This window comes from Lepidochelys kempii, chromosome 9, assembly GCF_965140285.1.
Source record: "Lepidochelys kempii isolate rLepKem1 chromosome 9, rLepKem1.hap1, whole genome shotgun sequence".
Classification (NCBI taxonomy): Eukaryota; Metazoa; Chordata; order Testudines; family Cheloniidae; genus Lepidochelys; species Lepidochelys kempii.
This window is the reverse complement of record NC_136388.1, coordinates 41277235-41300282: the sequence shown is the minus strand read 5'-3', so window position 1 is coordinate 41300282 and position 23048 is coordinate 41277235. Positions and strand designations below refer to the sequence as shown.

At 42.0% G+C, this 23048-nt stretch overlaps 1 protein-coding gene across 3 annotated transcripts in view; it reads left to right on the top strand.

Moving 5' to 3' along the window:
• CLSTN2 (calsyntenin 2) overlaps positions 1-23048 on the top strand; it is a 741931-nt gene that overhangs the window by 38454 nt on the left and 680429 nt on the right. For 2 of the 3 annotated variants that reach the window (XM_073359983.2, XM_073359979.2), the window contains exon 1: positions 4029-4367. The exons of the other annotated variant lie outside the window; for it this stretch is intronic. In XM_073359983.2, the coding sequence (XP_073216084.1) occupies positions 4301-4367 (67 nt within the window). In that variant the 5' untranslated portion in view covers positions 4029-4300. Of the gene's footprint in view, positions 1-4028; positions 4368-23048 lie in introns of those variants that run through there. 3 annotated transcript variants of the gene reach the window in all.

Below are 23048 nucleotides of genomic sequence, written 5' to 3'. Positions count from 1 at the left end.
ACTGGTTTCCCCAGGGTGGAAAGGGCGGGTAACAGGGCAGCATTGGGGAGAAAAGGAGGGACAGAGGTCAGGACCAGGTCCTCTAGCGGCTCTAGGGGGAGAAACACCCCCCCCCCCCACTGCCAGGCCCCTCTCCACTGCTTCCTGGGCAGCAGCCTCCGATGTTAAGAAGAAGACGACCTTCCCGTACACTTTGGATGCCGCCACAATGGCCGCTGGCCCCACCACCCTCGCTAACGCCCGCACGTAGGTCTCCACGTGGGGCGAGGTGGGCACCAGGAGGCATAGGACACCGTGCTTCCTTGTCATGGTGGGAAAGGGGCCCCGGCCACTATCGATGGTGGCTGAGGTGGTGGGCAGGAGAGATGACGAGGCGGCAGGTGGGGGGGGCTGCCGCCGCCCGGGCATATGTCCTGGGGGCTGAGGGAGGGACACCCGCAGAGCTGGTGAAGGAGGCAGCAGGGAAGGATGCTGTGGTCGGTGGTGGGGCTGCAGCAGTAGGGGTGGCCCCTGCCATGGAGGGCCTGGTGGTTTTAGCAGGGCCCTTCCCCTTCTTCTTGCCCTGGACTTTCCCGCCGGCTGGGAGGGGCTCCCCGGAGTTGGGGGAGGCGATGGGCATGGCAGCGGCGGAGGTCACCCCGGTGCCCTTCATTGCCGATGCCTCAGCGGGGGTGGGGGCAGATGGTTAATAGGAGTTGGGGGTCAGGTAAAAAGGGACAAGCTGTGGGGTGGACAATTTGGGTGGGGGCACATGAACCACAGTACGCTTGTACAGAGAGTCCTGTTTGGTTGGCTGGTGCTTCTGGCCCACACGGTGGAATCAGGGCGAGCAGCTGAGTCCAGAGGCAGATGTTAAACAGCCAGCAAAGATGGTGGAGGGGGGCAGTGATGAAGATAGTAGTGTGGAGGTTGGGAGGACACAGATGGATTGGGGGACAGCTCTGTGCCACACCCCCTGTGTCCCTACAAACACAGTCAAGGCCTCCCCCCACACGAGAGCAGAGTTCGAAAGTTACTCAGTCTTAAGGCCCCCTCCACAGCGATTTGTAGATTCCCCGGGTGGTGTTCCTCTGGTAGATGGCTTTTTCCCTTTCTTTTCTGGGCTTTCTTTGCAGCTGTAGCATTCCAGGGATGCTGGAACAGATGATAAGAGTCTCTCTCGGCTGGATAGGGGTCCACAAACAAACAGCAAGTGGCTGGGTCTGGGGGCTGGGTCCCTCCACTCCCTGCCTCCCGGGAGTGGGTCAGCAGGCCCCCCCTCTCTCAGGGGGTTTCAGTGTCCGAGGGCAGGGGGCTGACAGCCAGCCGGCAGCTGACCAGCGCTCAAGCAGCAGCAGAAAAACAAAAAAAAAGGGGGGGGATAAGGTGGGAGAGCGTCTGGCCCGGTCAGGGGGAAGCTGAAAACAGGGACAAAAAGTAAGGAAAGCCCAGGCCAGAGGGCAGCAGGAGAGTTGAGAAGGGAGCCTTATTCCCTGTAGAGGGAAGACAGTTTGCTATAGATTAATTAAAGCACCTGAAGCCAGTCACCTGATAAAACCCCCATGCTTCAATCAGACAAGGGAAGGAGTTGAAGCAGAGAGGAGAGTTTGGAGAAGTACTGTGGTGGGCTAAGAAGACCAAGACCCTAGGTAAAGGGACATCTGTTTTGTGCAGAGGGAGGGCAGGAGAGGGAAGTAGCCCAGGGGAAGGAACTGCTAGTTCAAGTGGTTTACGACTATCCCTCGGGGCCCTGGGCTGGGACCTACAGTAGAGGGTGGGCCTGGGTCTCTCCCTCTTCACTCCCCTACTCTAGGACACTAGTGGGGCAGTTAATTCCCCAGTTCAGGGGTGAGAAAAAGCCCTCCCCAAGAAGAGAGAGTGCGGGACCCATCAAAGTACTGCTGGCAATTTGCCACATTATCCAAAAATCACCTTAATATTTTCTGGAAAAAAGTGGAATGTTTACATTACAGACTTCTTGTGATGCTCCTTGTAGCATAAATCTTTTTTTTTATTTTGTAGGTCACTGACCCTGTATATTTTATCTGTTCCTTCTGTGCCTTTGTAGTCTGGGTCAGTTTGACTACTGAAAATGCACATATGTGGGGACATTTTCAGGAAGATACAGAGATTTGCCATGTGATTCCCATTAATGTTAACAGGTATCATGCAGGCAAACCTCTCTGCACCACACTTATATTTACTTCTAAGGGATGGCTGGATGGGTGATAAGCATTACAGTGCATCTTTTAAAAATCAGCTGTAGTGTATTTGGCTGATTTTACAAGATAGGGATTGATGTGCTCCCAGTTGGATATCAGAAAGCATTATCAAGTCTTATAGCATGTACTAAAAGCCCTTATGACACATTTGTAGGAAAATCTTACTGTGCATACAGAACAGTCTATTTTGAAACAGTTAACAATTCAGGGACTAAGGGGTTTCCTCCAACCTAATAGTAGTAGAGTGGCTTACCACAGCCCAATTCCCTGTCATAGTTCATTTTTTCAATAAAAGATGAGAGACAAATAAATATTGGTAAAAATGAATTTTCCCTAGACCCAGGTCTTTCCTGTCAAATGACTTTACTGCTAGGTTTTTTTCTTACACCATCTCTCTCCTTTTTCTACCCCCACGATGGAGATTAGAAGGGAACAGCTGCCCTAATTTTCACTAGATATAGTAGCCAAAGGCAGCAGTAGAATAACCGTTCATCCCAGCTCTGTAGTGGAAGGTTTCAACCAAGGATGCGGAACCCTGCTGTACTGTGTTTACTGTGCAGGAAGGGGAGGAGGAAGGGGAAAAGGGTTTGGAATCCTGTCTTCTACCTAGTGAAGGAATCAAGTTGTCATAGAGGGTTGGTGGGGTTTTTTGGGGGGAGGGGTGAAAGAAGGGACAAAGAACCTCCCCCTGTAGCATGAGAACCCTCCACCTACTATCTAGCTCCCCTCTCTCCTCTCCTCTTTTCCCCCAAATGCTCCTCTTTCTGACCAGGCCCATTCCCATTTTATCTCATTCTTCCCTCCTCTGTAACTCCATTCTCCCTTTCTTCCCTGAAAGCGGCCCAGAGGCTGATTCTACAGCCCAGTTGTGGTGGAGTTGTTGGGAGTCTTAGGTTCAAGTAGCTTCTTAGCTATTCTCCCCCATTCCAACCGTGTACCTTGGCTATCCTAGAGCAGGTCTCATTCCCTGAAAGCAGCCCAGTTTCCCACCCCAAAATCTCACTGTTTTATTTACTGTCTCTCTTATATGGCTCTAGCCCCAAGGTCTCAGAAACCTTCATCCATTGTTCTGTGCCATGAAATCCCTTTTATGTTTCTCAGTCCCCTACCAGATACTCTCTGGGTCCTGCTCTTCCCTGAGGGGAGCAGGGGTAGGAAGGGAAGGGCTGGGAATGCTTCTGTAGCCTTTGTTGGGGGGGAGGAGAGTGGAACAGGTTTGGAATCCTCCCACTCTCCAGTCTATCCTCCATCCCATCCTTGTAGCGGTGTCTGGGGGTAGAAGAGGGGCTTGGACTGGAGCCCTGGTCTATCCGTTTTACCCCTTACTCTGCTTCTCCTGCGTGTGTGGAGGTGGGTGGGTGGGTGTGTGTGAGTGGGAAGGGCACAGGTGCAAGGGCTCTGTCTCTGCTGCACTGTCTGTTCCATTCCCCAGGTGTGTCTGCTCTGCCTTTGGAACCCTACTGCTCTAGCCCCAAACTGCTTAACGTGGGGGCTGGAGGTGGAAGTGGCAGGGGGAGTTTGGGGAACCCTACTGCTGCTCTCTCTGCTTCAGCCCCAGGCTCGTTCTCCTGGCGGCTGGTGGTGGAAATGGGAGGGAGAGCCTGGAACCCTGCCTCTCTCTCTGCTCCAGCTCCCGGGGTGGGTGAGCGCACGGAAGGGTGGAGGGGGCGGGGGGGGAGAGGGGGGGAGGGAGGGAGGGGGGGGGGGAGAGAGAGAGAGAGAGAGAGAGAGAGTGTGTGTGTGTGTGTGGCGGGGGGGGGGCTCTGGGCTGGAACGTGGCCCCCCTCACCCTGTGCTGTTTTCACTCGCTCTGCTCATGAATATTCATGAATCTCCTCCCTGTGACGTCGCAGCAGTCCCGGCGTGAAAGCTGGCGCTGCTCTGGTCCTGCCAGTGAGGCTGTGAATGACTGAGCAGCAAGCGAGGAAGCCGCCGCCGCCGCCGCAGCCCAGTACCGCTCGCACCTGGAGGCTGCCCGCGGGAGAGGCGGGCGGAGGGAGCCGAGGGGCGCGCCCAGCAGCCCCCTGCGGGCCAGCGTTTGGTGGCGCTCACGTCTTGGCAGGAGCCGAGAGTCCCCACCTGCCTGGAGCAGCCCGGAGATGCTGAGGCTGCGCTGGGAGTCGGCGGTGCTCCTGCTGGGGGTCGGGACCCTCCTGGCCGCTAAAGGTGGGTGGCGCGGCGAAGTTTCCCGGCAGCCTGTCGGGCCTGGGGGGAGCCCTGCCGGCCGCGCGGGGGGACGGTGACACTTGGCTGCCCTGAGCCCCGAGCCTGCGGCGTGGGGAGCGCCCAGGCTCTGGCAAAGAGCGGACACAAGTTTGGGGGCTCGCGGCGGCAGCCAGGCGTGCCGGGAGAGAGAGCCCGGTGCAGCTAGGCGGGTCGCGCTCCGGCTCGGAGGGAGCCAGCCGGGCTAATCATGCCGCGCACATGGCTTCCCCCGCCAACTCCTCACGTTGCTTGTGCATGGTGTGAAGTCAGTGCCGGCGTGGGGAGTAACCCACCACCAAGGGGACGCTGCGGAAAGTTGGAGGCACAAGGAGCCCGTGGGGCGCTGGGCTTGGCTTGGGGGGGGGGGGGGTCACGAGCATGTGGGGTTGAGGGGCTCTGGCTCTCCAGGAAGAGTCTGCCGGCTTCGGGTCGCTTACTCCAAGGGGAGAGGTCGGAGACCAAGCCGTTAGCTCGGGAGCCAGACCGGATCAAAAAGCTTATTCGTGTGACTGAGACACCCACCGCCTGCCTTACCCACTCACTCCCTTGGGATTCACTGTAATAGCCGCCTCATGGGGCTGGTGTTCCTCGGCACTGGGGGAGGACAGCTTGCTGGGTACTCGGGAGAGCTGGGACAACGTTTGAATAACTTGTTGACTCCAACTTTCTTTCTTTTTTTTTTTTTGGACAAGATAAACATCCATGGGCGGCACGGGAGTGTGTGTGTGTGTGTCTGGAGGTGGTGACAAATGAAAGGATGTCAGGCTGATTTCTGCTGAGATTTACCTCGACTTTCCGATTACCGTTCCGGTTTGGAGATCACGATTGCATCTATTAGCTAAAAAGACACAGTCGTATTTAGGCATCTCAAATTGGTTGGGATGTCTCCTGGTTCAAAGTAAACAAATGGTCAGGGCTGACTGGGACACTGAAAGGAAAGTGTGTGTTTTGGGGTGTGTGTGGAGAAGGTAGTAACAATTACTTCTTCTTGGAGGCTGTCTAGCATCAAACCGCTGGGTCCATCCCGAATTAACTGGGTCTGCTCCCTCTTTTTATCCTGTTGTTGTAATTAAATATAGATTGTTGGAGGCTTATTTAGATTTATCCTTCAATAACCTCTGCTTTTATGTAGGTCTGGCAACCCTTTGCTGCTACTCATGTTGACACTTATGGATTGTTTTGGCCCATTAAAAAATAATCTGATTTTCCTTCTGACATTGTTCTCTTGCAATTCTGCTTCTTTTCACTCTTACAAAGAGATTCAGAACAGAAGTTTTGAGGTCTTTAGCTTTAGTTTATTTTCAGATCAATTTAAAGTGATCTAATTACTGTGTTCATGTAGGAAATCCTGTCATTTGTATTATTTTTGTGGGGGGCTCTTTGGTGGCTAAATTACAACTGGACTCATGTAAAATCCAAGGAACATTGTATTCAACATGGAACCAATTTTTCTGGAAAAAGATTCCGATTACTTGAAAAAATCTAAACTAGTCTCTCAATAGACAGAAATAGAGGAGCCTGAAGGAACTTCGTTCACATAAAGGGACTTGTTTTTCTGTTTCATATTCAGTATATGTATTTGGAGCACTACAGTACATTTGTCCTGAAAATATTGCATATTATAAAGTTTGATAACCAATAAGGGGATGTATTTTAATGCAAGGATATATCTCTGTTTTTCTCTTTACCTACTTAGCATAAACTTTAAGATAACCACCTCTTGTTTTAGATATTTTCTTCTAGCAAATATGCTATCTTTTGTTTCTTCTTAGGCATCTTTTACAATGTTGTAGCCAGTTCAACAGACAGGCACATCTGAATTCTATATTTTTGTCAAGAGTTCTACTTTCCACTTAACCACTGGAGGGCTGCAAAGAGCACTTTTGAACTGCAATAATTTAAAAAATAAATGATTAATGCTTGATTAAAAATACTAATGACACTTCTGTTGTTTTACATGGCCTGCATTGTCCTCTTCTACTTTGAATCCATATTTGTATTTAAAATGTGGTCTAATCTGTGGGTAAAATATCACAGTAAAGTGTCATATAATCACACGTAATGCATCTAGTATCTAATATACTTCTCTCTTTAGATTCTGGTTTTCATTTCCATCAATAAAGAGGGGAAAGATAAAGGTTGTGTAGATTTTAAAAAAAAAATTCATGGTGCTTTCTTCTTTCTCAATATATTTCTATATATGAGGAGGATTTGGAGTCAAAAGGCAGTTATGTGCACATAGTTGAAAGACTTGTTAGTGCTTCAAACTTAAAGCTGTTTGGTAGCTTGAAGCTGAATGCTTTCTTGTTTAAGGCACTAGTAAGATGTCATGCACTTTGTACACAGCTTGTATGCCTTTTGTGATTGTGCATCTTGCTGTAGGGGGTAGCACAGACAATCCAGGACAATTATTCAGAGTTTCTCCATCACTCAACTATTCTAGTGGCACATTTTTAGATTAAAACACAGAAGGTTTTGGAGTGAGAGAGGAGATCATTGAAATCAGCAGTCCCTCTCCTGTTCATTCAGTAAGACTAATAGATGCCACTTCTAGGATTATTTGGAGTTGCATGCATACAGTTGAGTTGTCGCTAAGTTCCCTGCAGGGCCTGTTTCCTAATCTGTGCAGCCTTCAAATGCTATCACTGAGCGCCTAGGAAGGGTTTTTAGTACATTTTAACACACATGGCCACAAGTAGGAACAAATAAAAATGTAATGCCATTTCACTTCCTCCCTCTGGCCCCCACAAATCTGTGCATAAGGCAGATCATTAAAATTATTTCTCATTTTAATATTTGGTTGTTTTAAATGTTCAGTTAAGCTTAATGAAAGATCCAGAACATCTTGTGGGATCTCACTAGTTACACTATTGAAATTCAACTCTTATTTGGAATCTGTGAGTAACATAAACACTACTTTAATCCTAATTTTAAGTACAGCAGGAAGCATCTCAGTGATCTAAATAAGTAGGGGAACATTTGATACAAAATTAAATCAGTTATATGTGCAAAACTTGTAGCCTTAGTTATTCAGAACACTTCCAAATCAATGGAACATTGAGTCCCACTGGGCAAATGCATTATGTGGCATCAGATATGACTGCCAGCAACATGAAAACAGCAAACCCAAAGGGACAGATACTTCATATTTTGCTTCCAACAAACATATAAGCCTGAACTCTTCCCCCTGCATCTCCCCTAGCAGAAATGTTTGAGAATTTCATAGGAAGATATCTTAAATATTAAGATGAATGAACTTGAGTTCCTGGTATTAAATGAGGATATTCATATAATAGGCACCACAGAAACTTGGTGAAATGATGATGATAAATAGGACATGGTACACAATATAGAAATGCCAGAGTACGCTCATGCTGGGGGAGGGCGTAGCACTAAATGTGAAAGAAAGCACAGGGTCAAATAACATAAAAATCTTAAATGAATCAGATTGTACTCTAGAATCTCTATGGGTAGACAGTCAATGCTTGAATATTAAGAATATAAGAGTAGGAATATACTACCGACCACCTGATCAAGATAGTGATTGTGTAATGCTCAGGGATATTAGCATGGTTACCAAAACGGACAACCTAATAATGAGGATTTCAGCTATCCCCCTATTAACTGGGAACATGTCACCTCAAGATGGGATGCAGAGATAAAATATATAGACACCATAAATGACTTCATCTTGGATCAGCTAGTGCTGGAACTCATGAGGGGAGAGGCAATTCTTGATTTAATCCTAAATGGAGCACAGGGATCTGGTCCAAGAGCTGAATATAGTTGAACTGCTCAGTAATAGTGACCATAACATAATTAAATTTAACATCCTCATAGAGAGGAAAATACCAAAGAAATCCACCACAGGAGCATTAACTTCAAAAAGGAGGACTACACAAAAATGAAGAAACTAGTTATACAGAAATTAAAAGGAACAGTCCCAGGAGTGAAATGCCTGCAAGCTGCATGGAAACTATTTAAAAACACAGTAATAGAGGCTCAAACTAAATGTATACCTCAATTAAAAAAACAGTAAGAGGACCAAAAAAACCACCCCTATGGCTAAACAACAGAGTAGAAGAAGCGGTTAGAGGCAAAATGACATCCTTTAAAAATTGGAAGTCCAATCCTACAGAAGAAAATAGAAAGGCACATAAACTCTGGCAAGTAAAGTGTAAAGGCAGGCCAAAATAGAATTTGAAGAGCAACTAGAAACTAACAGCAAAAATAATTTTAAGTACATCAGAAGCAGGAAGCCTGCCAAACAGTCATTGAAACCACTGGATAATTGAGGTACTAATGGAGCACTCGAGGAAGACAAGGCTGTTTCAGAGAAGCTAAATGAATTCTTTGCATCAGTCTTCGCTGCAGAGGATGTGAGGGAGTTTCTCACACCTGAGCCATTCTTTTTAGCTGACAAATATGAGTAACTGCCCCAGGTTGAGGGGTCAGTGGAGGAGGTTTTGGAACAAATTGATAAATTAAGCAGTAATAAGTCACCAGGACCAGATGGTATTCACCCAAGAGTTCGGAAGGAACTCAAATATGAAATTGAAGAATGAGTAACTGTGGTGTGTAACCGATTGCTTAAATCAGCCTCTGTAGCAGATGACTGGAGGATAGCTAATGTGATGCTGATTTTTAAAAAAGGGCTCTGAGGCGATCTTGGCAATTACAGGCTGGTAAGCCTAACTTCAGTACCAGACAAATTGTCATTTCAACTAATAAAGAGTAGAATTATCAGACCCATATAGATATTTTGGGGAAGAGTCCACATGGGAAAGGGAAATTGTGCTTCACCAATCTACTAGAATCCTTGGAGGTGGGTCAACAAGCATGTGGACAAAAGTGAGCCAGTGGATATAAGGTGCTGGACTTTTTGAAAGCCTTTGACCAGGTCCTACTCCAAAGGCTCTTAAGCAAAGTAAGCTGTCATGGGATAGGAGGGAAGGTCCTCTCATGGATCAGTAACTGGTTAAATGATAGGAAACAAAGGGTAGGAATAAATTGTCTGTTTTCCTAGTCAAGAGAGGTAAACAGCAGTGTCCTCCAGAGGTCTGTACTGGGACCTGTCTTGTTCAACGTATTCATAAATGATCTGGAAAAGGGGGCAAATAGTGAGGTGGTGAAGTTTGCAGATGACACAAAACTACTCAAGATAGTTAAGTTCAAAGCAGACTTTGAAGAGTTACAAAGGGATCTCACGAAATTGGGTCAATGGGCAACAGAATGGTAGATGAAATTCCAAGTTGATAAGTGCAAAGTAATGCACATAGCAAAATTTAATCCCAGCTATACATATTAAGTATTGGTGTCTAAAGTAACTGTTTCCACTCAAAAAAGAATTTTGGAGTCATTGTGGATAGTTCTCTGAAAACATTTGCTCAATGTGCAGCAGCAGTCAGGGACGCAACTTCATGCTCTGGGTGTCCCATAACTCCTGACTGCCAGAAACTGAGTCTGGGTGACAGGGGTTGGATCACTTGATAATTTTCATGTTCTCTTTGAAGCATCTGGCACTGGCCACTGCTGGTAGATAGGATACTGGGCTCGATGGACCATTGGTCTGACCCGAATGGCTATTGTGTTCTTATCCTAATTTCTGAATGAGTCAATATTTGTACAGTGCTATGAATATGTTGATGGGATTATTCAGAAACCATGGGTTTTACACAACTCTAGATGTTGTTGTACTAGGTCATGGTGAAACTTTCTCTTATCGTACAAATTCAAAGTACAAATGCATATGCAAAACAGAAACATCCTTTCTTTTCCTCCATCCAAAATACATTAGAAGCAGCAGTGGTACAGCAATTAACTCTGAGGCTTAGGAGCCAACCAAGATTGGTTCTATTCCTGATGCTGCCAGTGATTTGCTTATGACTTAGGGCAAGTAATGTAAAGGCTCCTTGCCTCAGTTTCTCCATCAGTAAAATGGGGATAAGAATATTTTATAAAGCACACTGAGATCTCTGGAGGAAAAGGTGGCTATAAAAGCAAATTTATATGTCAAAGGTTAAAAGATTTGTATAATGACATTCTGTGTATGTTAGGATATTGAAATGATTGAGAATTCTCAGAAAACAAATCAGGGTATTTGATGCTACTTCCATTGTTTAGGTATTTCAATAGAAGTGACTCTTATGACAGCATTTAATTTCATATGATATAGAGGGAGTTAATTTCTCTGAGTCTGACTAGATTTGATGCTGCTTAGCCTGTTTCAGTTTACATGATACCCATTTCATACCTATATCCTCCCTATTGCATACACTGGAAGATAATCACAGCCAAGAACCAGTACTTTCCAATCATATACTAGGAATGAACTATTGCTGTACTTGATCAAGTGTGCTCTCCCTCCTGTCATCAGCCATTGTTAGTTGGTGTTGAATGCAGTGTGGGATCACAGCCTTGCCTTTCTTGTAATGGCGTTACTCATGGGAGTACAAGGAAAATATTTATAGCCTGGAGGACAGCTCCTTGTCGCCTATCTCTAAATTACACACTTGAACCTTGGTAAACTGGTTTCAGTCTTGCTTTCATCACTTTTTAAAGATCAGCTACTTGCCCCTTTGCAGAAAAGCATGGAAGTTGCATAGCAGTTGTCAGAGACAATGTCCGCTTGTTTTGGCAGTTTACTGTCAGAGAAACAATTAGCTGGAAAAAATGTATCAATGGTTACATCCTCCCTCACAACCATTAGACACTGGAATCAAAGCAGAGTGGGGAAACTAGCTCTATGCACGTATAGTTGGTAAAGAGTAAAAACACTTCACCCTATGTTAGGAATACATCTAATTGCCTGCTTCATAGTTTCTGCAAAAAAATAAGATTCATAGTTGGTGTTACTGAACACCAGAGAAAATATCTGATAAGAAATATTAGAGAAATCTATCCTTTAATTTGTCAGCTGCATTATCTTGTAGACTTTTTCTGTATCATACGGTGAAGACATTTTTGGAATGATGCTTAAAAAAGCCTGGTTCTAGCTTTCAAAAGCCTTTCCCTTGCCCTTTTCATTATGCTGTGTATTCTTTATTTCCTGGATTCTAACCTCCAACTCACCTTATTTTCCTCAAAGTGGTTCTTTACTGCTTTAACTATATCCAAGAGGGTTATACTGAGAAAATGGCAAAGTATAGCTTGCCCAGCACATGCAGAGTGGCTCCGTGGAATGGCTAACACTTAATTAAATGGAAAAACTTCCCTACTGTGGTATAAAAATGGAGACTAAAATGTGTTTCTATATTAAACTATTTTCCCCCCTCCCTCCCTCCCTGGCAAGTATAGCTAATAATTGACTAGTAACCTCCAAAATATGTTTAATGCAATTTTAAAGCTGCACAACTACAATTTAAAATAGAAAAGGAGTACTTGTGGCACCTCAGAGACTAACAAATTTGTTAGTCTCTAAGGTGCCACAAGTACTCCTTTTCTCTTTGCGAATACAGACTAACACAGCTGCTACTCTGAAACCAATTTAAAATAGACTAATTCTAAAGTCTCAATTACAGTGAGATTTGGCTTGAGTCAAATTCACCACTGTTGTCTGTCTCTGGAGGATTGTGAATTATGTTTAGTTTTTAAAAATGAGACGTTTACAATTTCCTTCATGCAAATTGTCCAATAGCAGCCTGAGCACAGCAGCCCTTAGGTCACGCCAAACAGAGAGACTGTGAATTGTGATGTGACAAATGGGGATGAGCTTTATTCGGCATTGCTAAAAATGTCAGTGGATGTTACTGAGTATGCTCAGAAGTGACACTTCAGTCACTTAACTGAGTTACCCTTTTGATACAATGATGTTTAAGAGTTTTTGAGTTTGTTTTATTTCAAAACAAAAACAAACAAAACACAAAACAGCAACTCCAACAGAATACTTTGGGGACAGGTAACAGTAAGTAAGAAGCTGCATCTGGAAGATATGATAAAGTTTCCCAGCGCTCCTGCTCAGACTAAATATCTGACAGCTGTAAAAAGGGATCTAGGTAGCACATATGGCGTGGGAGAGAGGTCAGCAATAACTGTGGTTGCAGATTATCAGTATGTGACTCTGGCAGTGTTGGGAATGAAGTAGCCTCTTCTCTTCTTCTGTATACTGGAGCAGTTTACTGAAGATTGTAAACATTGCCTAATAGTGGATACAACAACAAATTGAACAGATCGGTGATCTTTGACACTAGCCACGCATCCTTGTTCCGTTAATTGGAAAGCCTCTTGCAGTGTGGGAGTTGTGGCCTATGAGAGCAAAGGCAGTTCATTTGCTGAATGCAAATTGGAGGGTCCCTAGCAAAGATTTTAATTCCACTCTGAGTTTTAAAGAAGTCCAGCTCATTTGAGAGCTTGCAGAATGCTTCCTTTACACACACCCAAAGCTCATGTGGCATATTGGCAAGACTGTAATAAGTACTATACAGATCCATTGACAATCTAATGATGAATGTGATCTTGGAGAAGACGACAATCTGTCTAGTTACTTTAAGAATCTGTGAATTATGAATCAACCCTTCAGGAGAAATCTGAGCCAGAGGATGTGGAAAGTGCAAGTCAAGTAAGACAAAAATAATAAACACAAAAGGGTTGAACTCCCCACATCATCCCACCCCAAACCAAACCCACAGACCTAGGGAGAAAAAGACCAAGACTAACATCAAATAGGAAAAAGCTGTTTCTGCCACCAAAAGGAAATGTTTTTCAGTAGACGTTTATGGTTGGATCTCATTGGGATTTTCTATTTCAATATGTTAGCTGTGATTCTTTAAAAATAAAAAAATATGTAAGTGGTTGTGATTTGAGGGGGAGGGGAGTGTCTCTAAAGTTAATAGAGGGGAGCTGTGTTGGAAGACATTTAATGCCTGATTCAAAATCCATTGAAGTAAATGAGAATCAAGCTGTTTAAAGAGTTAATTTGTATAGGCAGCCCTACTTGTACGATGTTGTTACAGAAGTGTTTTATTTGTAACCACATATGCAACTCTGTGCTTCTTGCTCCTTCTTGCACCACAATACTATATGTATACATATAGTGTATGCACACACAAATAAAGTATAGGTGTATAGGAAATGGCCCAAATCCAAAAGAAGAGTTCAATATCTATGGTGCATTCAAACGTTTCATTGATTTAAGTGCTAGTCTTGGCTGTGCAAAGAATATTTGATTGGGAACGTATCAGGGGACTTATTGCTTAGATGTGTGATATTTCTTCAGAATAGTCTCTCATACTGAAGGTATGACGCTCTATGCCTGCTTTTCAGTATTGCTTTGTAAATTCTAGTTAGGTAATCCAGTTTCCTCTGAATCACTATGAAACTGCAATCTGAGGACTCGTGCTTTATATTCAGTTTTATGTTGTGGATTTTCTTTAAATATGCTAATAGTTATGCTGGACAGTTGGTAGCACAGTTCATTGCTTGGCATGAAGCTTTGTGTAGAGGTCTAATACTTGAAAGAATTGATTTTTTTTTTTTGAATTGTGCATTTGCTAGATAGAAGTTGAATTAAGGAATAATAAGGGAGTGGGAGATAGCTACTTGATTTAAATATTTAAAAGGTGTATGTAAAAATGAATTCCTTATACTTAGTTCAGGGGGAATTTGCTTTAAGTAGTTTATTTCTGGTTTTTGATGTACATGTTGCATCACAAGTATGCCACGTGTGGTTACATGTTGACTACAGTAGTTGGTTTGGGGGAAACTTGCAGAAAATGTATAAACCATTAAAACATTATTGCTAGAATAGAATCAAAACTATGGACAATCTCATAGTGAGGTTAAAATCAATAAGAAATCAATAAAATGTAAAAACAACTAACCTCCCCCCCCCCCCGAAAATAACTGTTAATCTCCTGTAATTCTCAAAAGCTGAGGTTTTCAAAAGAGCCAAAGGGAGTTGGATCCCAAATCTCATTGATCTTTAATGGGAATTGGGGTCCTCACTAACATCAGCTTCCTTGAAAATCTGACCCAGTGTGACTGAGATATGATAAAGTCTGTCTTTGTGTGTTTATATTTGTATATTTAATAATAATTCTTTTAGTTCACACCTTTTGTATGGCCAGATCTCAAACCCTGTAGCTTCTGGGGAGGAGAAACCTGCAGGACTAGGTGACATGCCCAAGTTCTGTAGCCATGGAAGCAATTATGACTTCTAAGGGAGGATGATTAACTCCCCACCTGGGGTGGCTTCTTTCTGGTTGCAGATGTTGTGAATCAGCCCCTGACTGCCATATATGCCATTGCGGGTGCTGACGGGTGTTGCTGAAGAGACACCACATTTCTCATTCCAGACTTGGGAGCAGAGTCAAACTCCTTTCCAGTTGAATGACAGCCAGAGTTTGAATGATTTGCTGACGGACACAGGAGCAGTCTGGCTACCCCACTTTGGTCTCAGTGCGGGAAAACAGAAGCTTGGGATCAGTGGAGGACTGTAATTGCATGGAGTGGGGAGAATATTTGCATTGGTTCTCTCCCTAAACACCTACATCTAACTTGCCTGCAGAATGGGTTCAGATTCCCTCTGTCCTTCTCATGCTTTGGGCCTGAACATCCTCAGCATCATTCAGACTGGTGAGCAGCTGGCATACATGGCAATGTACATCCTCAGTATCTATTGAGCCCTGGATCAGGAGCCAGCCTGTAATTCTGCGGGAGTAAACTCTAAGGCACTTTTATGAGTTGGGTATAATAAAAGATGTTTTGAATTTCAACTCATTGTAATGGCTATAATGGCCGCCAAGGATGGCCAGGCAGAATGGCAGGAATTAATTATATTATTTATATCGGTTCTTGATGTTTGGCATTCATGGACAAAATCCTGGCCCCATTGAAATTAATGGGCATTTTTCCAGATTTCAGGGCGGCCAGGATTTCACCCTAGATGTGTAGTTTATGCTTCTCTGTGTAAACATGAACAGTTCTTCCTTCACTGCAAAGCTTTCCATGCTATCCAAGTAGCTTCAGGAATGCCAACAAGTAGAGAACCAGCCCTTTGCAACTGACCTCCCTGTGCCTCTAGCTGATGTAACTGCTTTCAGTAAGCCAGTGGGAGAAGTTCTTGTTTTACTTTTTTCTTCCAAAAGTAGTTTTAATCCAATTTGAGAACATTAAATGAAGTGTTGACCTAGGTAGCTCGACTACAGAATAAAGTGTAGTTGTCATTAGAAGCATGTTTACAAGTTAACACAGCCTTCCTGCTGTTGCTACTTTTGCACCTGTTATTTCCCCCAGTTCCTTTCTGTTGCTAACTGAATATTCTAAGAATGGTTATATAAAAAAAAAAGCAATAGTGTCATTTAATGAGATCTCATTTGTAAGTACCTGTATATTGTCCATCTGACTTTTCTTTTTTCCCTGAGGTCATGAATTTTTAGAATGTTTGTCTGTACAACACACTGTTAGTGGATTTTGATTTTTAAGTAATCAGTATGAATGACATTTCATATGTGTAAATGTTGGTATTGTAGAGTTATCTTTGTATACAGTATGGTTTTAGGATAATTAAATAAAAGTGGGACACCTCTATCAAGAATGAAAGAGCCTCATTCTTTTGCCAGCATCCCACCCCGCAACAATACCTTAATTTACAAAATTAAGTTCTGCTCAGTTTGGGCTTGAGCTGGTGCCTACTGGAGTCAATGAGACTCTTTCCACTGATTCAATGGCCTTTAGAACTGACCCATATGTGGCAAATGTACTTTCCAGTGACCAAATTCTTAAGTTTTGCATATGCCTATGCAAGGGCCATAATCAACTTAAAAGGGACTGCAAGATGGTTAGCAGAAAAAGGTGCTATCATCTTCTGTTGAGCTTTATTTGTCCCAGGATACTGCCAGAGTTAAATGTAGGACAGAATGCACCAGAGCTACAGGCAGTGATATTTATGAGGCAGCTGCATGGCAATGTTATTTAGAATAGTTTTTTAAAGGACAGAGTTAAAATATCCCAACAACTGAAGTTGAATAGCAACATACTCACTACTGTTTGCCAATCTCAGGAAGAAGAAATAAACTTTTAAGATCGTGGTTAATACAACCTAGATCTCTTTTATTGTGAACTGAAGTACAGAGACTCTAAAACTAGCCTGATTTATGTTGAGCTGTTTTAGGAAGTCTGCATTATCCAAGTGGAGCATAAATCCTAGCTAAGATAGGAGACCCTCACATTGTACATTTGGTGTCAGAAATAGAAAAGAGCACATGGTAATGTAGTTAGGCTTTTTCAGTGGTTGTTTTCTTTAAAATCAATTTAAACAGAACAGCTGTGTATATAAAAATGCAAAGGTCACAGTGTAACTTCCATTGTTTTACTGCTTTTAAAGGCATAGGCACTTGTAGGCAGACAAATTGTTTCTGGGACTGTAAATAGTCTGAGGGGTAACAGTTCAAGGCTTATTCTGGACAACATCACAGTTGTGAAAAGTTCTTCTCTATAGTTTAACAGGCTGATATCTTTTGGGGGTGAGACTGTTTGTTTCTGCTGAAAGATTTCAGATAATGCTGACTTTTTACCAGCTGAATATTTACTGCTTCAGATATTAAAAGAAGTTATGTCCCGGCACAGAGCAGTTCTATTGTGTCAAAATTTAAAAATAACTTTTAGCTTTGGATATAAGGAGTTCTTAGTGTGTGTAACTGGACACTCAGTGAATACTAATACAGTTATACCAATATCGTGTACTAGTTTGGAATTCCCAGATTAGTTGTGACCCTTTTTATAGAGGTTTGTAAATGCTTCTTTTCAGTTCTGTTTTTTCTGAGGTTTATTTTAAATTAAGTTAGTATTTTATCAATAATCAGATATGAAAATGTGCATTTTAAACAATGGGTTAGATCATCAGTTGGCATAAATTGGCTTTGCCCCATGGACTTCAATGGAGCCATGCCAGTTTATTATACCAGCTGAAGCTCTGGTCCTGTATTCAGGGCTCTGCTGATCAGAAAGATAAAGTACTCTTGTAAGAAGTTTCCAAGAATGGTTCCTCCTGCTTTCACCCTTTTCAGCAGAAATGTAACAACCTCACAGAACTGCTCCTTAGGTAATTCCATGGTTTTTGTTTGTTTGTGTGATAAGCCTAAAGAAGGGGAGACTTACTTTAATATCAGTCCTTTATTCCTTTCTTTAGAGACTGAGCTTGATTCAAAAGATACAACAACTCACCTTAAACTGTCCAATTGTGGGCTAAACTAGTGGTGGCATGTCCCCTTAAGCAATAGGCACAGGAAGCACTGCTGCCATTTCCAGATTGTAAATCCTACACTTAACACACATGATTGATGCACAGACTTGGCTGGTTACATTTGTGCCCGCTCATAAAGCGGCATGCAAGATTCATTAGGACACAGGTGACGACAAAATATGGTTTTAGATGGTCAGTCTTCATAACATTGCAATGCCAAGGACAACTTCCCTCTTTTGCCCCAGTGCACGCTCCTGGCAACAGTGTCACATTGATGCCACTTTCCCTTTCACAGTGGAGCATATCTGTTGACCCAAAAATACTGCACTTGAATAGGCAAGCAGCAAGACATGGGGGTTCACATGTGTCTGGAGAACTTCTTTAACAATTCATGGGGTGTCAAAACATGTATAGTATGCCCACAAGCACTCTGTGAGAATGAATTTGTGTGATGGACATAGTCAGGGGACAATCTCAAGGAAAAAGTGAGTCAGAGAAAATGCACAACTTGTGCTTTGGGCTATCCTGAGAAATGAACTAACAGCTTAAGAACACACAACTAGGATCTGTTCTGTTCAAAACGCTTTTGTATCTGATGAAAGGCACTTGGACACAACTCTTACCTTTTTCAATGCCAAGATTGTCTAAATATACAAAGTAAAAGGTGGGATCAGTTATTTCTTAGTCTGTCAGAAAATGCATATTAGATGGGTATCTATATTGGGGAGATAAAATGGTATGGCACATCACTCACGATCCCATATTTCTATAATATCTCAGAATAGCAGGATAGTTCTGCTACAATGATCAGATGGGAAATAGTTATCAATTTTTACATTTAAATCCTAATCACTGGGCTTCAGAGTCAGTACTCTTTTGTTTATAAAGGGTAAGTTCTCACCTTTCTCAGAGCTAATAATCCTGACTCTGATGTCATTTGCAAATAGTGAGTAGGTCTAGCAAAGCCAATGGAGTCACCACAATGTGAAGCTGGTGAGAATGAGATCAGAATCAGGTCTTATTTGTACTTGCTGATTCACAGTTGTCACTGTATTGATTCACATTCTGAAAATTTTCTGTACAGTATTGAATTCACCTTTGTTTTTAAATGCATTTGGCCACCAGAGAAATGATGGTATCATGTATTGTCAGTCCAACCTTTGTACTGAAGTAGTTTTGTGATGATGGAAGATGTATTATGACTGATGGCCTAGAAAAGTCTTGGCTCCAATCAGGTATTTACAAACACAATAGATTGTTGTTAAAGGAATATAATCAACTAGTCACTGTTCTCTGAGTTGATGCTTACTATTTTGCTGTTCATCCACGAGTACCTCTTTATATATATCATTATGAGATAATAGGTATGTTACCCACAATATTCCATACAGTGAATCCAAAGACAGAAATCTGAGCCCTCTGAGCAAGAAAATGAAACAGCTGAGTTTCAGAATTAGGATTACCAGAGCCACAGAACTCCTTGACTTTGTTTAGTATTAGTATAGTTAGTCATTCCTTGAACATAACATAAGAATGGCCATACTGGGTCAGATCAAAAGTCCACTAGCCCAGTATCCTGTCTACCGACAGTGGCCAATGCCAACTGCCCCAGAGGGAGTGAACCTAACAGGTAATGATCAAGTGATCTCTCTCCTGCCATCCATCTGCACCCTCTGACAAACAGAGGCTAGGGACACCATTCCTTACCCATCCTGGCTAATAGCTATTAATGGACTTAACCTCCAAGAATTTATCCAGTTCTCTTTTAATCCCTGTTATAGTCTAGTCTTCATAACCTCCTCAGGCAAGGATTTTCACAGGTTGACTGTGCGCTGTGTGAAGAAGAACTTCCTTTTATTTGTTTTAAACCTGCTGCCCAATAATTTCATTTGGTGGCCCCTATTTCTTATATTATGGGAATAAGTAACTAACTTTTCCTGATTCCCTTTCTCCACACCACTCATGATTTTATATACCTCTATCATATCCCCCCCGCCCCTTAGTCTCCTCTTTTCTGAGATGAAAAGTCCTAGCCTCTTTAATCTCTTCTCGTATGGGACCTGTTCCAAACCCCTAATCATTTTAGTTGCCCTTTTTTTAACCTTTTCTAATGCCAGTATATCTTTTTTGAGATGAGGAGACCACATCTGTGCACAGTATTCAAGATGTGGGCGTATCATGGATTAATATAAGGGCAATAAAATATTCTCCATCTTATTCTCTATCCCTTTTTTAATGATTCCTAACATCCTGTTTGCTTGTTTGACTGCTGCTGCACACTGCGTGGAAGTCTTCAGAGAACTATCCACGATGACTCCAAGATCTTTCTCCTGATTACTTGTAGCTAAATTAGCCCCCATCATATTGTATGTATAGTTGAGATTATTGTTTTCCAACATGCACTACTTTACATTTATCCACATGAAATTTCATTTGCCATTTTGTTGCCCAATCACTTAGTTTTGTGAGATCTTTTTGATCTTCACAGTCTGCTTTGGTCTTAACTATCTTGAGCAGTTTAGTATCATCTGCAAACTTTGCCACCTCACTGTTTACCCTTTTCTCCAGATCATTTATGAATAAGTTGAATAGGATTGGTCCTAGGACTGACCTTTGGGGAACAGCACTTGAAACTACATTAAAACACATTGAATGTCCCAAATTACCACAGCATGTATCAGGCCAAAGCCTTTTTAACATGTAATTCATGGTGTTATGACTATAGGGCTACGTATTGTGTTTCTCTCCTCACTTGGTTATAGGAAGGAGTGATGGACTTAAAAGCTACGCCTTGAAATAGAATCCTAGCTGCAGGGTGGATCTGGTTTAAATCAAATTGATTTAAATCCATGATATAAATCACTAGTCAGGAAGACTCTATTTAATCATGGATTTCTACATAAAAGTGCATTCTTGTTGGTTGTTATAACTGTAATACATATTCTTCACAACTCAGATATATGTAGGTTTCATTTTTAGAAGGTACACACTATACATTTTTAAATTGATTTGTTTTGAAAAATTTTCAGATTAGTTTTACAGTTATATTAGAAAATGATTGATTGGTTATTTAATTTACCAAAGGTAATTGAAACAGATATTTATAAAGTCACTGGGAGGTGAACTGTCTCCAATTCAACAGGTTAATCATTAATATTTGGAGGATTTTCTTCCCATGCTGTATTAGGAGGAGAACATCACCAGACAGACATTTAAATTGTTTTATTTAACTAAAACACTGTTATGTATTCTGGATTTTTTTCTTCAACAGCAAACATAATATTTTAACAAAACAAGCATATGGATTTTTGAATTTAAACATTCAAGTTTTTTAAAATTAGGTTTGTTTTTGTTAAAATTGTTTTTAACTAAAATAGTTAAATGAAATATCAAAAAACCAAAAATTAAATTGACTTTGTCAGCCAGGTCAACATGAGAACTTAAAATATTGGCTTCTGCAGCTAATTCAGTCATCTTCACCTTCATTTTCCTGTTTGTTCATAATCTGGAAAAGAAAAACAAGCTTTCCTGCTTTTTCAGGTCCCAAACGATTTCTCAATTTGGAATGAATTAGTCCAAAGGAAGAAAATATTCTTTCTACACTGGCAGAAGAAGCTACTGCTCTTAAAAGTGAGATTAGCACTTCAACAGTGTCTGAATCCAAGTGCTTAAGTGACTTCCACCAGTTCACTGGTGTGACTTTCTTTAAAACATCAACCGCAAACCTATATTTCTTGAATGGTTCATCCTTAGCTCTGAAGTTTATTATAGTTGGCATTATGGCTGGATGATTGTTGGATGGCCATGTCATAGCCAACTTCTCTTCTCCAACAGTTAAGGTTTGACCCTGGTACTGAGTATTGAGAATATTTGCATGAAAATGAGCTGGAGATAGTGCTTGCCCCAATTGTTTTTTTTTAATGCTTGTAATTTAACTCTGTCGTTGCATATTTCTCTTTTTAAGATCTCACTCAGTTCCTTCCAAATTTCAACAGCATCAGTAATAAAACAGCGATTCCCCTGCATTTTGTTCAAGGCTACAGAAATAGGCTTCAGGGTACTCGGCATGTGTTCAACATGTCTCTTAAGCCCAATGCTGAGAACTTTGGCTGTGACAGTGCCATCTGTTTTTTCACTGTTTTGTTCCTAAACTTCCATCAGATTAGGCCAGTTCTTGATCTAGTGCTCAGAACAGTCCTCCACTGAGTTCCATCGCACGTCTTGTGGGAGAGTTAGCTTGATTACTCCCACTTTTTTTTCAGAGGAGCTGCTGCAAAGTGGTTGTTATGGAAATATTTTGCAATTTCAATCACATTAGCCTATATTTCTGGAACACTGAAGTCTTTGGTTAGGAGATACATCAAATGAGCACTGCAACCGTATGTTGTTAGCTTGGGACTGTCTTCACTCTCTTCTAAATAATTTCTTCTCATCTTGGATACATTTGCAGCATCGTCTGTGACCAAAAATTTGATTTTTTTTTTCACGGTTTGTTATAGCTTTTACTGCTGCTACTTGTAAATATTCTGTTGTGTGTGCATTTCCTGATGTATCAATAGTTTCTGTAAGGAAGACATTCCACCTTCTGTTGTCGCACAAGTACATACAACAGGATCATCTTGGACATTGCTCTACCCATCAAGACTCAGGTTAACAATTTCACCGTCTAGACCTTTTGTACACTGCTCAATTTCTTTTTCATACACTTTATCCAGCAATTTGCCTGAGACATCTGCTCTGTATCCTGGTCTTCCTGACTGAACCATGTTAATGAAGTGTGGGTTCTCAGTCATACGGAAAGGAGAGTGTGTTGCGTAAATAATCCGGGCAACTTTTTCATCAATTACCTCTTTTTGTAATCTGCTGAATCTTATCACAGACTTATCTATGGTTTGTTTCTAGATGAAGGAGATTTTTTTTTTCTTTTTGCTACAGGTGATATACTGTGGCTATGTGACACATTATGTAACTGAAACACTATCATTGGCAGATAACTCTGAAACTACAGAAAATGATGGTGATCTTGAAGGTGGATAGTCTTCAGAATCCTGTATGTTGAGAATGAATTCTCCTAAACAAAATAAGTCAGTGCAGTTATTTAATTATTATTACCATGCTGCTCATTTAGTATTACTCACTGCATTCATTGACACTCAGTACTACTTTAAAGGTGAAATTGTAAAAGGAAGATCTGCCTATTTCAGCTATTTATTTTTTATCACAACTGCATCTAAAATGATAGTACCATAGAGTAACAATTATATTTTTTGCTCAAACATGAGAATTCAAGAATAGTCCAGAAGGAAAATAGGCAGTCCTGAAGAATGAAGTATGAAATAAAAAAGTTTACCAACCTGAAGATCTTGCATGTTCAGACATGTTCTTTTCATCATTTTCAACGCAGCTTCCTCCTGAGAAGGAACACTTCTCATGATGTTTCAGTCGGGCAACCAGGCCTTGCA